Genomic DNA, 13,227 nt, shown 5'->3' on the forward strand with positions numbered 1-13,227 from the left:
AGGTCAAAGAGAGATGTTGATGGAATTTAGCAGGAGTGTTGCTTCTTGTGCAGTGTTTACATGATGACCCTTACCTCCATTTTAGCAGGGGCCATCAGAATTGCAAAGCTGGCCAGGCGCAAACATCCACAGGTTGTGCGGTTTCCAGAGTAGCTGAGCAACCTGCAGCCTCTTGTAGACCAGAAGCTCATTGCCTTCGAATTTCCCCAATGGACACAAACTGGAATTCTTTCTGATGTCATTTCCTGTGACCAAACACACAGACACTAGTCACCATGACTGTTCTGTTCTGTGTAACCTATCACATTTGCAAAATGGGACCTTCATGTCCAAGTCACCATTGTCCTACTGAACTGGAGGGCTGCTCTCTCATTACAGAGATACGACTGGTGGTGGTTTCACCTGAGGGTCATCACACCACAGGAGAGGGGAGGGGTTGAAAAGGAGGGTCCTTCACAGTAACTTCAGCTTGTGTGGGAGTTGGACCCAGACTGTTAGTATAGTTGGCTCAGTGGTTAGCACTGCTGCCTTACTGTGCTAGGAACCTTGGTTCAATTCACAGCCCTAGATGACTGTGTGGTGTTCGCGCATTCTCCGTGTCTGCATGGGTTTCCTCCCATAGTCCCAAAGATGTGCAGTTTTGGTGAATTTGCCATGTTAAATTGCCCAGAGTATCCAGGGACGTGAAGGCTATTTGGGTTAGCCTGAGGATATGCAGGGGTATGGAGGTAGGTCTGTGTAGGATGCTCTTTGGAGGGTTGGTGATTTGATTTATTGTTGTTACCTGTGACAAAGTACAGTGAAAAGTTTTGTTTTGTGGGCAGGTCAGGCAGATCGTAGCAAACAAGGACATACAGATCAAAGGGTGCTTAGACAGAGCAAGGCATAGACTTGATGGCTGCGCAGGAGGTGTGGATTTGATGGGCTGAATGGCCTGCATCCATGCTATAGGGATTGTATTTAAGACTATGGGGCACATTTTTAAGGGGAGAGGAGAGAGATTTAAAAAAGACATGATGTGCAAATATTTTACTCGGAGGATGGTTTGCATAAGGAATGAACTTCCTGAGGAAGTGGTGGATATGGGTACAATTACAACTTTTCAAAGACATTTGGATAAGTACATAGGAAAGGCTTGGAGGTATATGGGCCAGGAGCAGGCAGGTGGGACTAGTTTAGCTTGGGACTATGTTCAGTGTGGACTGGTTAGACAGGTTTCCGTGCTGTATTACTCAATAAGATGAAGGATAAATCGTCTCAAGATCATGCTCTCTCTTGCAGTCTTTTTGTTAAGATGAAGCTGTTTCTTCAATATAATTAACGTCTTCCTTACCTTGGTAAATTATGTAAATATTCTTTATCAGGACCATGTGACCGAGAATACTTTCGTTGTGGCCAGGGACTTGCTGCTGATGGGTGAGAGAGGGTCGAAGTGGAGATGATGAATGATTTCCAAAGGAAATTGACTAGGTACCGGAGGAAAATTAACTCATGGGACAGGGGGCTGACTGGAGGCTGATAGGATTGCTGTAAAGAAAGCTAGCATGGATGCAACAGTCATGTGTGCGCTGACCCCACAGACTGACCATCTGGCCATTAATTGGCCAGGGGCTGTCCTCCCCTCACCCAGAGGATATCCTGCCTCTGGGATCTGCCAGCAAATTGAATGGCAGCACCATTGGTGATATTTGGTGGTGGATGGGTTCAGAATCCATAGGGTTCAAGAGTAAGTATCATTTGGCAGTTTGGATACTCAGTGCCAACCTTCGTTGAGGTACAACGACACCTGAACATTGCCAAACTGAACAGGGAAGTGTGTAAAATGATACACATTGATAGATAGAATATTGGGAGGGAAATATGAATTAAAAATATTATATGGGGTACAGGATCAGTGGGGATGTATAATACATAGAATCATCTGAGAGTATATTATACAGTTACAGAATTGTTACATCGCAGGTGAAAGCCATTTGGCCCATCATGCCTGCATTGGCTCTTCAAACAATATCATTATCAAATGCTAATCTTGTTCCTCAAATCCTCGAATTATTTTTATCCAATTTACCTGCCTCAATCACATTTTCAGGCTTAGCTGTTAAGTTTTTAAACAGAGTTACACCTAAGCCAATTTTTTTCTTTTGTTGTATTGTAACTAGAGTGGATGAAGCAAAACACTTTATGGCACACCTTAGCCATACAGTCAGTGAGAAGGAAGTTCCTTGCATTACTCTTTCTTCTTCTGCACATCTCTATAAATCTGTGCCCTCTTGTCCTTTATGAGCAGGAACAGTTTCTCATCTACTCTGGATTGTGTGTGATTTTCACGAATCTTTGAAGCTGACAAAATAATTGAAAATTCTATACAGGAGATGCTCTTTACCTTATTCTTACAAGTATAGAAAACAAAAGCAAGACTGTTATGTTAACTATTTATGATACCTCAACTGGAATATTGTACTCACTTCTGTTTTGATTGAGTCAATATTATTGATCAGACCAGACCCCCCCTCAAAATATATTCAGAAGATAGTCTAGACCTTAACATTTTCTTATTTTAAAGGCAAGTGTACAATGCTGTGTTCCAGAGGCAATTCGATTGGTCACACTACCAGATATGAAGCAAAACACTTTATTCATCCACTCTAGTTACAATACAACAAAAGAAAAGAATTGGCTTAAGTGTAACTCTGTTTAAAAACTTAACAGAATAATAGAGTAGCTCGCTACTAACTGTTCCAATATATTGACAACTCATAAACACACATTTGGCAAAAGACAAATTCAGAAAACAGACTGTCTCACATGCAACTCCAGCAGCAGGAAGCAAACCCGCAGTTTTTATCTGTAACTGAGAGAGGGGGGGAAAGAAATATCTTCCATTTCAAGATCTCAGCAGCAACTGAAAAACTAAAAATCCTGGTTCTGTGAGAGCATGACCACATTCAATCAGCCTGCTTCTATTGTTCCAACTTTAAATAAAACCTCAAGCCCTCACAAACTGTTTATGATATTGGCTTTCTGAACAATCTACTTGGCACTTTCATCTTAAATTCTCTCTTTTTAAAAAAACAGACAAAATCACCTCTTAAAGCCACGGTATCATCATAGTAGGCAAGGAGGAACTGTTTCATGTAGCAGGAGAATCAGAGCGCGCAAACTGGTTGGCAAAATGACCAACAAAAACATGAGGGTACTCCTTTTATCCCACAGTGAATGGTTAGGATCTAGAGTGCATGAATATTCTATAGTACATTACTTGACAGTGTGACAGGTTACATTCCATCAAAACTTTCAACAGGGATTTGGGTAAGTGCCTGAACAAGCAGTGGGACAAGTTGATGCTGTTTTGGAGCAGAATCATTGAGTTATAGAGAAGTAAGCATGGAAACAGACCTTTTGGTCCACCTCGTCCATGCTGACCAGTTATCCTAACCTGATCTAGCCCCATTTGCCAGCACTTGGCTGATATCCCTCTAAACCCTTCTTATTCATATACTCATCCAGATGCCTTTTAAATGCGATAATTGTACCAGCCTCCACCACTTCCTCCAGCAGCTCATTCCATACGCGCACAACCCAGTACATGAAAAACTTGCCCCTTATATATCTTTCCCCTCTCACCCTAAAACTATGCCCTCTAGTTCTGGACTTTCCCACCTCAGGGAAAAGACCTTGTCTATATATCCTATCCATGCCCCTCATGATTTTATAAACCTCCATAAGGTTACCCCTCAGCCTCTGATGCTCCAGAGAGACCAGCCCCAGCCTATTCAGCCTCTCCCTATAGCTCAAACCCTCCAATCCTTGTACATCTTTTCTGAATCCTTTCAAGTTTCACCACATCCTTCAGAACTAACAAGACTGACCAAATGATGAGTTTATATGAATTATGACTTTATCTCTGGGTTTTTGTACTTTGTTTCACCAGAAGTGAAGCTGAAAGCTTTCCAACTTAAACTTAAAAGAAGGGAGAGATTAATGAAAAGTTAGTTTGGGGGAGTGAACACAGAAGCCTCTTGGCTTGCTATAGCTCTGTACCACACACTGGATAAGGGAGAGAAAATCAATGGAGCGGAGATTGATGCGATAACGCAATGTGAGCGACAACAAATAATCTCTCAAAATTTCAAAGGACAGTTCAAAAGAAACAGACCTGGTTGTGTCTCAAGGTGAAGTTGATGGGCTCGCTCAATTCGGTTTCCTGCCTATTTGCCGTGGTCACTGTCACTACATCAGAGTTCAGTCGGAAGCTCCCACCTAGCTTTTCCCTTTTCTCGTCCTCTTCATCCACAAAATCCCCATCCAGAATGGAGTCCAGGTTACTGTAGGCAATGAAACCAACAGCAGCGACGCCTGGAAGGGGACAAAGAGTAGTGAGCGGGTGGGGAACCACACTGAACGGAAAGCAAAATAAGATGGATGCCAAAATAAGATGAGAACACTCAGCCAGCTGGGCAGTGGGTGTGGAGAGAAGAACTGAGTTATATAGGGCAAAAGTTCGGGAGAAAGCAGTTCCAGCTAAGAAATCACTGGCTTTCCTGCCCATTGTTTAGAAAAGAACATTAGCAGGAATGGGCCACTCAGCCCCTCAAGCCATCTCTGCAATTTAATATCATTATGGCTGATCTCAACACTTTCCTGCCTGCTCTCCATCACCCTTCAATCCATTGCTGACTAAAAATTTATCTCCTCCTTCAATTTATTCAATGTCCTGGCATCCACTGTACTCTAGAGCACTGAGTTCCACAGGTTGATGACCCTTTGTGAAAAGCAATTTCTCCGCACCTGATTTAAATGCTCCAGCTCTTAGTCAAAATCTATGACTTTTTGTTCTAGAAAACCTGATTCCTGAACTGGTTGAAAAAAAATAGGTAGTTTGTTAACTCCAGCTGGTATTCCTTTTTATTGAGGACTGATTTTTAAACTGTCTGATATCCATAGTTAAAAATCACAACACCAGGTTATAGTCCAACAGGTTTAATTGGAAGCACACTAGGTGATAGTGGAGGGCTCAATCCTAACATAGAATTTATAGCAAAAATTTAGTGTGATGTAACTGAAATTATACATTGAAAAATTAAGTCTTTCTTCTGTTTGAATGCCATGATAGTTTCACTTCTTTCATACGTAAATCACAAAACCGTTTTTAAAAGTTGCATTCTTAGGTTAGCTGTTAACAATGGGTGATAGCTAGATGATATGCTGAAGGTGTTAGCCCCCTGTGTTCTCTGCCTATGTCATGCTGTTTAGATTGATTCTAATCTAAAAAGTGAGATAATGGAGTTTTACATGAATGTGTGCTGTTTTTGAGCAAAGTACAATGTAACCCTCCAAATCATGATCTACATAGTTTCAGATGTATCTTAGTTTATGTTAGGGAACTGCTGTTTCATTGGCTGGTTACAGCTTGTGTTACACTCTTTTCTCTTTGAGGAAAGGACAAAGTTGATTGTGGTGGGCTTAGCTCTTGGACTTTTTGTATGTTTTTGTCTTGTCTTCATTATTCTTGGTGTTTAGACTGAGCCGTTGTGAGAAAAACACATCTTGCCAATGAGCTGTTCTTGTGGGTAGCCTGACCCTAGGACTAGGCCTCTACAAAGACTGAACATGTGTGCTGGGAGGTGATACTTGCTGAATCCTGGGGTTTAGAATTGACACTACCTTAAGGAGTGACCCAAACCCCAAGTTAATGACACCTTGACAATGTACTATATTCTTGTGAGTGGGCCAGGGCTTCATGGAGACTGAACACCTATGTGGTGGGCATTTGCTGCCTTCAGGAGTGGACTATGCCTCAGTTGTGGATGTGTTTAGCAATGGACTTTGCAGTTTGGAGTGGACTCCATTTCTGACAATGTACTTTGTATACTGGAATTGACTCGAGACTCCTGAAATGGACTCTACATCTTGAAAGAACTCCTCCTTGTTGTAAGGACACTCCATCTGAAAGGGCTATTTGATGGTAATTGACTGTCTTGTTGTTTGTTGGGTTATCACTTTCATTGTCTTGTGTCCCTGGGTCTGGCAGGCCTTACTGTGGGCTAGGACGTTCATAGGTTGTCCTGAGAGCCAGAGGGTGGATAGGCCACTCTGCCAGTCATCCTAAGAGCCAGAAGGTGGGTAGACATTGAGTGCTGCCTTTCTGAGAATGGGTGATCAGGACAGGCTGTCCTTGAGGTGGTCAGAAGGTGTGTGGGGCAGGCAAAGATCTGGAAGGCTTGTAGGCTGCCTTGCATGCTGGCTGACCTAGAGGTGGCTGGAAGGCATCAGGGCAGTCCACATGCCAGAGAGCCCATCAGGGTGGGCAAGAGCCCAAACAGTACATAAAGGCAGACAGCGCTGAAGGCAGGTTGTCCTCAGCCCTGGCACTCCAGACAGTTTCTGGAGCAGGCTATTCTAAGGGTGGCTAGAGAAGCTGGAAGGTGGGTAGGCTGCCCTGATCAGTCATCCTGGGGGGTTGGGGAAGCAGGACAGGCCATCCCAGAGATGGTCAAAAGGTGTCAGGGCAGACTGACGGGTAGTGGGGCAGGCTGCCTTAATGGCGAAAGGTGGGAAGGATGGGTGGGTTGCTGGGGATCTGTATTATATACACTTTCATGTAACTGACATTTGTACATACAAGACAGTCCAATATTTTGAAATGATTGAAATTGGGATTTGAAGTTTGTCCTCTTTCCCTGAACTGGTTGGTACGGTTTGAGGCTTGGCTTTGCCATTCTGCTTCCTTGTAAAATTGCTGTTTCTTTCTAAACAGTTGGTTAATGTTAATTGTTTAAACTGTATGTTTAATAAAATAAAACAAGATTTTCTCCATTCAGGGAAAATATAAGCAGGAGATTAAAATTAGGGTTGACTCTGACCTGGCTGCTACAGCCATTTGTGTACTACAGCTGTTCACTTGTTTAAGGACCTGATTCCTGAACTGGCTGATCCTTTTTGGTGTTTTGGACTTCTTCCAGAGAAGCTATGTACCTTTCCAGATGAACTGTTCCTGTGAGTAGGCCTCTGTAAAGACTGTGTGCTGGGGGGTAAGCATTTACTGCATCCAGGAGTGGACCCTATCTGTGGGAGGAGACCTTCTCCTGTGAGTTAACCTCTACTCACAGGAGTGTAGTTCACTGTGAGCTTGGTTTTGTGGAGAGACCACATCTCTATGGAGACTGCACATTAGTGCTAAGAAATGTGCATTTCCTGCCTTCAGGAGTGGACTGTAACAATGCACTCTGCATACTGGAATGGATTCTGCATTCCTAGGAATGGTCTCTGCATTTTGGAGAACTCCATGTGGATATGATTCTATGTACCAGGAGGGATTTGTTTGATTCTGTTGTGGTCATTGGGTTATCACCTGCACTGTCTTGTATCTCTAGGTCTTACTGTGAGCTGAGGCTCACAGCCTGAAGGCTGTCACCCTGAGCCAGAAGGTGGGTAGGGTTCTCTGAACTGCCTTTCAGAGGAGCAATCTGGATAGGTTAGCCTAGAGGTGGCCTGAAGGTGTCAAGACAGTTCATGCCCTAAATGCCATGCCAGGGTAGGTGAGACAGGGTATGCAGGGGCTGACTGAAAGCACTGAGGACAGCGTACCTGCTTTCAGGCTATCACCCCAGGCAGGTGCCAGGCCTTCAAGGTGGCTGGAAGGGCTGTTAAGGAAGCCAGAAGGCTGTCCTGGAGGTGGCCTGAATGTCAGGGCAGAAGGCCAGAAAGGGCATGGGGCAGACAAAGAGCAGAAAGGATGTAGGGGCAAGCTGCCTTTTGAGTGGAAGTGGGAGGGATTGGTGGGGGTCTGGGTTATATCCAGTTATTTGATTGGACTGACTTGTATGCATTTGTAACTGCTACCTTTTGATACTAAGTGGAATTTGAGGTTTGTTGTCTTTCCCTGAACTGGTTGAACAGTGGGGTTTGGGGGTCAGGTTTTGCTGCCCCTTCCCCTAAGTTGTTGTATACAGCTGTTCATGTTACTTTTAATATTGTACTATCTAAACAGGAAGAGAGATTAGAATCACATCAGTTGAAGACTGTCTTCAAGCTGGCTGGCCACAGCTAGCATATTGTATTGGAGGGAAAAGAATATCTGATTAGGAGATGAGAATCTTGGTTGAGGACTGCCTTCAAGCAAACTGTGCACAAGTTTATAAAGGGTGACATGGTGATGGGACACTAGCCTCTGCAATTATTTCAGAAAACCAAGCTGAAAGCTTATTAAAAACAACAAATGAATTATAGTGGAGGCACGCAGCCTCGTGACCTTTTCAAAGGTTATAGGAAAAAGCAGGATGAGGCAGAGTTGATCAATCAGCCATGATCACAATGAAAGGCAGAGCAGGTTCAAAGGGCCAAACACCTCTTCTGCTCATTCTGTTTTTACCAATGACTCAGTTTGGGGCCAGGCCTGAAATGTTTCAATTCAACATTCCAGCTAGTCCAGAGCAGCACATACGTGGGGACTGACAGCTTGTCTCATATCCCACACAATCTTGAAAGAACCCACTTGCCAATACAGTGACACAATTTTTGGTGAGCCCTGAGTCAGGCTGGAAAGGTGGGGAAGAACAGAAGGGAAGGTCTGTGATACAGTGGAGGCATTGGTCAGTAATAAGTGTTACCAAATGGAATAGGGTTAATTGCATTACTGTGGGGGCTCATGTGGGACAGTGGTAATGACCCACCTTGGAGCCATGAGACCTTAATTCAAATTGAGCTGCTCCAGAAGTCCTGTTTCCTTGAACAGGAAAGTTTTTTTTAAACAGGTTGATAGAGAAAAATATCTTAATTACATGTACTACTATGGTTCAATGTATGGCCTAGACCCCACTGTCTAAACTTGAGTGAGCCTCACAAGCAGTATACCAACCTGCTTTAAGCATATGGTGCACAAATTGGAGATTGAGAATGTTATTGGCTCAAACTACAGTCAACAATCTGCTTCAGCAACGGTAAGGCAGGAGAATGGATTAACCTGATACAGATTAGTCCTACTTGCCCATCTACATTTTCTTTAACCCCATTCCTTGCTTGAACTCTCAGTGAGAAATGAAAAAAATAAAGAGAATATGGAAAGAGAAATATTACTTAGCACTTTTCAGCTGTCCTATATCTGTTCTGCCATGGAGTCTTGGCTGACTATTCCACAAGCCTCTATTAAATAAATTACTTTTCCCAATTCTTTTATGGGATGTTGGCACTGCTGCCTGGCTAACACTTATTCAGTCCTTAGGTGCCCTGTAAAGGTGGTGGTGAGCTGCCACCTTGAACCACCACAGTGCTATGAGGGAGGGAGTTCCAGGATTTTGACCCAATGAGACTGAAAGAATAGTAATATTTCCCAGTCAGGATGGTGAGTGGCTTGAAAGGGAAATTGCAGGAAGTGGTGTTCCCATGTAACCTCTGTTCCTGTCTATCAAGACATGAAGTTGAGGGTTTTGAATGTGCTGTCAGGAGTCTTGGTGAGTTGCAGCAACACATCTTGTAGATGGTACACACTGCTAGCTCTAAATTGATAGCAAAGGGAATGAATGTTGAAGATTGCACAAACTCCCAATCAAGTTTGGTCTGGATGTTGCTGAGCTTGGATGTTGTTAGAGCTGTATTCATTTAGGTAAGTGGGAGGTATTTCATCACACTCCTGACTTGTGCCTTGGGGATAGGCTTTGGGGAGTTAAGTGAATTAATCACTGCAGGATTCCTAGTCTCTGACCCTGCTATTGTAGCCACTATATTTTTGTAGTTAGTAAGTTTCTGCATAATTGCAAGTTGTAAAGCTCGCCTGTTTTACCTGAATTATTTTGTCCAATTGCTGTTCTCCAGTCAAGTTCCATGTTGTTGCCCCTCACATTTAACATCAGCTTTTCATTTGCTGAAATGTCTCCACGGTGAATATGTATCTTGAGACCTGAAAATATAAACTATAAAGTGATTTATGTGTTTAAAAGTCATCTTGGATTAAACAGCAAATTCAAATTTATCTCAGGGAAAAGAGTGAAGGTGTTTGAATCCTGACTTATCTTCATCAACCTTTTTTTTTCAACAAAAGGATCTACAAGTATATCAAAGTGTAGGCTGATTGAGCCTTCTCAACCAACCTCCTATCAGCACTACACTCTTACTGACAGTAAGGTGTCCTTTGCAAGCCTATGAAATGGAATTATGCTGTAGGAAAGGAAATGGCACTGGAAATGTGCAAGTTCCTGCAAACAAGAAGCTGGACTTTATTTTAAGCAGAGGGAGGGAAACATGAATTTGCCCACCATCTTGCACCCCTCTCATAACTCAGTAGCTGGACACAGACACTGAAACTGAAGATAAGGGTCATGAAGATAAGGGTCATGTAACTATATCTGACTTCCACTGGCCCCCAACAAGTCAAGTGACGAATACCTTTTTAACCTAGTAGTGAGATTGGTGATTGCGGTTTAACAAAGAGTTTATAAGAGAGGGTGGGATATTTTTCACTGGAGGCTGAGGGATGACCTTAGAGGTTTATAAAATCATAAGGGGTATAGATAAGATGAATGGCAGGTGTGTTTTCTCTCGACTGCAGGTTTTCAAGATGGGGTTAAGTTTGTAAGGTGGGAGGAGAAAGATTTAAAAAAGACACAGGGCAATATTTTAGTGGTTCGTGTGTGGCATGAACCTCCAGATGAAGTGGTGGATGTGGGTACAGTTACAATGTTTTGAAGACATTTTGAAAAGTACATGAATATATGTTTGGCAGGGTAAGGGCCAAGTACACTCAAATGGGTCTAGTTTAATTTGTAATTATGGGTGGCATGGACTGGTTGGACTGAAGGTTCTGTTTCCATGCTGTATGACTATACATGTACACATCACAACGAGAACGAGCATCTTTAGAGGGAAGAGGTGGTTTTAGATTAGTCACCCACCTGGAAGACAGCACCATGGATGGTCTGAGACCTTCTTAGTGCTGCACTGGAAGTGATATACTACATTCAGTGCTCAGGGGCAGGGACTGAATCTTTCGACAAAGAGGTAGACTGCTACATTCTGAGCCACAGCTGATCTCAGAGCATGATTATGTATAAAACAGGAGCAAGAGTGATGACTGAGCCTGTCCTGTCACTTAATATCAAATTGGCTAACTTTGACTTTAACCTTGCTGTCCACTCCCCATATCCCTTGGTTTCTTGAGACAAAAATTGGTCTATTTTCCCTGGAGCATTGAGGGGTGTTATAGAGGTTTATAAAGTCATGAGGCATGGATAGGATGAAGAGCCAAGGTCTTTTCTCCAGGGTGGGGAATCCAAAACTAAACAGCATAGATTTAAGAGGCAAACTTTTTAAAAGGAACCTCTTCCAGAGGGTGGTGTGTGTGTGTGTACGGAATGAGCTGCCAGAAGTGGAGGCTGGTACAATTACAGCATTTAAAAGGCATTTGGATGGGTATATTAATAGGAAGGGTTTAGTTGGATATGTGCCAAATGCTGGCAATTAGGATTAGATTAATGCAGGATATTTGGTTGGCATGGATGAGTTGGACCGATGGGCTGTTTCTATGCTGTCTGACTCTATAACAGCTTTAAAGATCTAAAACAATGGAGCATCTACAGCCCTCTAGAATAGAGAATTCTAAAGGGTCACATCGTTGTGGGTGCAATTCCTTATTCTGAGTCTATGCTCTGCTGTTTTAGATTTCCCAAAAAGTGGAAGCCGTCTTCTAGCATCTATCCCTCAAGTCCCTTAATATTGTACATTTCAGTGAGATTGTCTCTGTCTCTCACTTTTAAACTCCATTGACTACAAGCAGAATGCACTCAGCAATAAAGTAAAGTTTACCAAGAGGGCAACTGAGTCAACTACATTCCTGAGTCTGGAGTCACATGTATGCCAGATCAGGTAAGGATGGCAGTTTCTTTCCATCATTAATGTATTAGTAGAAGAGAGATTCTTGCCTACACTGTCAATTTGCTGGACCACCTTTCTGACTTGACTAAAATAATGCAGATGCTAGAAATCAGAAACTCCGATTTGGCAACATCTGTGGGGAGAGAGAAAGAGAGTTAATGTCTCGAGTTTCGTGTGGCTTTTGAGGACGAGTCCTACCAGATTCCAAACTTTTTTTTTCCCCACTACAAACATCACCAAACTTGATGAGTTTCCCTGGCGTTTTGTGTTTAATTCAGATTCAAGAACTCCACTTGAAGTAGGGGTATTGTTGCCTCCACACTTTAGCTCACTTCACAGCATTCACTCCAGTTGAATTCTATACACCACATTATTCAATTATTATTTAATGGTGCATTTTGTTATTGGTACTGGTTTCTTCAGATCCAGTTTGAAATATAGGGCTGCTATCAGGAGAATTTTTCTCCCAGATGGAGATGAGTAATAGTTGAGATGAACAGCACACACCTGCATTTAAGGGGAATCTTGATAAACATAGAAGGGATTAGAAATATTTGTTGAGGTGAAGTGGGTGAATGGGGTAGATCAGTTGGGCCGTATAGCTTATTTCTGTAATGTAAATCCTGATGTTAATAGCTAGTTACTGACAGTGTCTCAAACAACAATAAGATAAGACAATTGATTCTGATCCAGCTGCTGTTTTAAGGGTAGAAGCCACAATGAGAGGCTTCTCTGCTCTTCTAATATTAGCAAAAAAGTCTCCATAGGGCTGCTTTCTTATTTGTCTTTTATTCACACATGGGATATGGTGTCACTGGCCAGGCCAGCATCTATTTCCTGTCCGTAGTTGCCCCTTGAAGGTGGTGGGGAGCTACTTTCTTGAACCACCGCTGTCTCTGTGCTGTGGGTAGACCCACAATGCCCTGAGAGAGAGAATTCCAGGACTTTGACCCAGCAACAGTGAAGGAACAGCAATATACTTCTGAGACAGAGAACTGGTGGTGAGTTTGAGGGTCACCACACCTCAGGTAAGGGGCAAGGTTGATAAGGCCAGACCTTCATGGTAACCCCAAAGATTAGTACTATTGGAACGGATAAGTAGTGAAGGACTGGGGAGAGAGTTTTAAAAAAACAGAAAATTTGGCCCTTTGAGTCTGCTCTGCCATTCAATATGATCATGGCTCATCATCCAACTCAATACTGCTTTCTCGCCATACCCTTTAATCCCTTTAGCCCTAAGAGCTGTATCTAGCTGATTGTATCTATTTCTTGTGTTGCATTTTTAAAAAAATGAACAAAATCTAACATAGCTTCTGGTGGCACCGGAGGAAAACACCTCAATTTGTTGCTTAACTATCCATT

The 13,227-nt window shown here is 42.8% G+C and overlaps 1 protein-coding gene across 4 annotated transcripts in view; it reads right to left on the bottom strand.

Moving 5' to 3' along the window:
• Positions 1 to 13,227, bottom strand: part of LOC122552444 (adhesion G protein-coupled receptor E3-like) — a 90,392-nt gene that overhangs the window by 43,381 nt on the left and 33,784 nt on the right. For all 4 annotated transcript variants that reach the window (XM_087983154.1, XM_087983156.1, XM_087983155.1 and 1 more), the window contains 3 exons: positions 9,779 to 9,895; positions 4,157 to 4,356; positions 75 to 245 (listed from right to left, as the gene is read on the bottom strand). In XM_087983154.1, the coding sequence (XP_087839280.1) occupies positions 75 to 245; positions 4,157 to 4,356; positions 9,779 to 9,895 (488 nt within the window). The remainder of the gene's footprint in view (positions 1 to 74; positions 246 to 4,156; positions 4,357 to 9,778; positions 9,896 to 13,227) is intronic.

This window comes from Chiloscyllium plagiosum, unplaced genomic scaffold (genome assembly GCF_037043375.1).
Source record: "Chiloscyllium plagiosum isolate Xiang-an unplaced genomic scaffold, Cpla_swu_hap1 HiC_scaffold_45, whole genome shotgun sequence".
NCBI classification, from domain to species: domain Eukaryota; kingdom Metazoa; phylum Chordata; class Chondrichthyes; order Orectolobiformes; family Hemiscylliidae; genus Chiloscyllium; species Chiloscyllium plagiosum.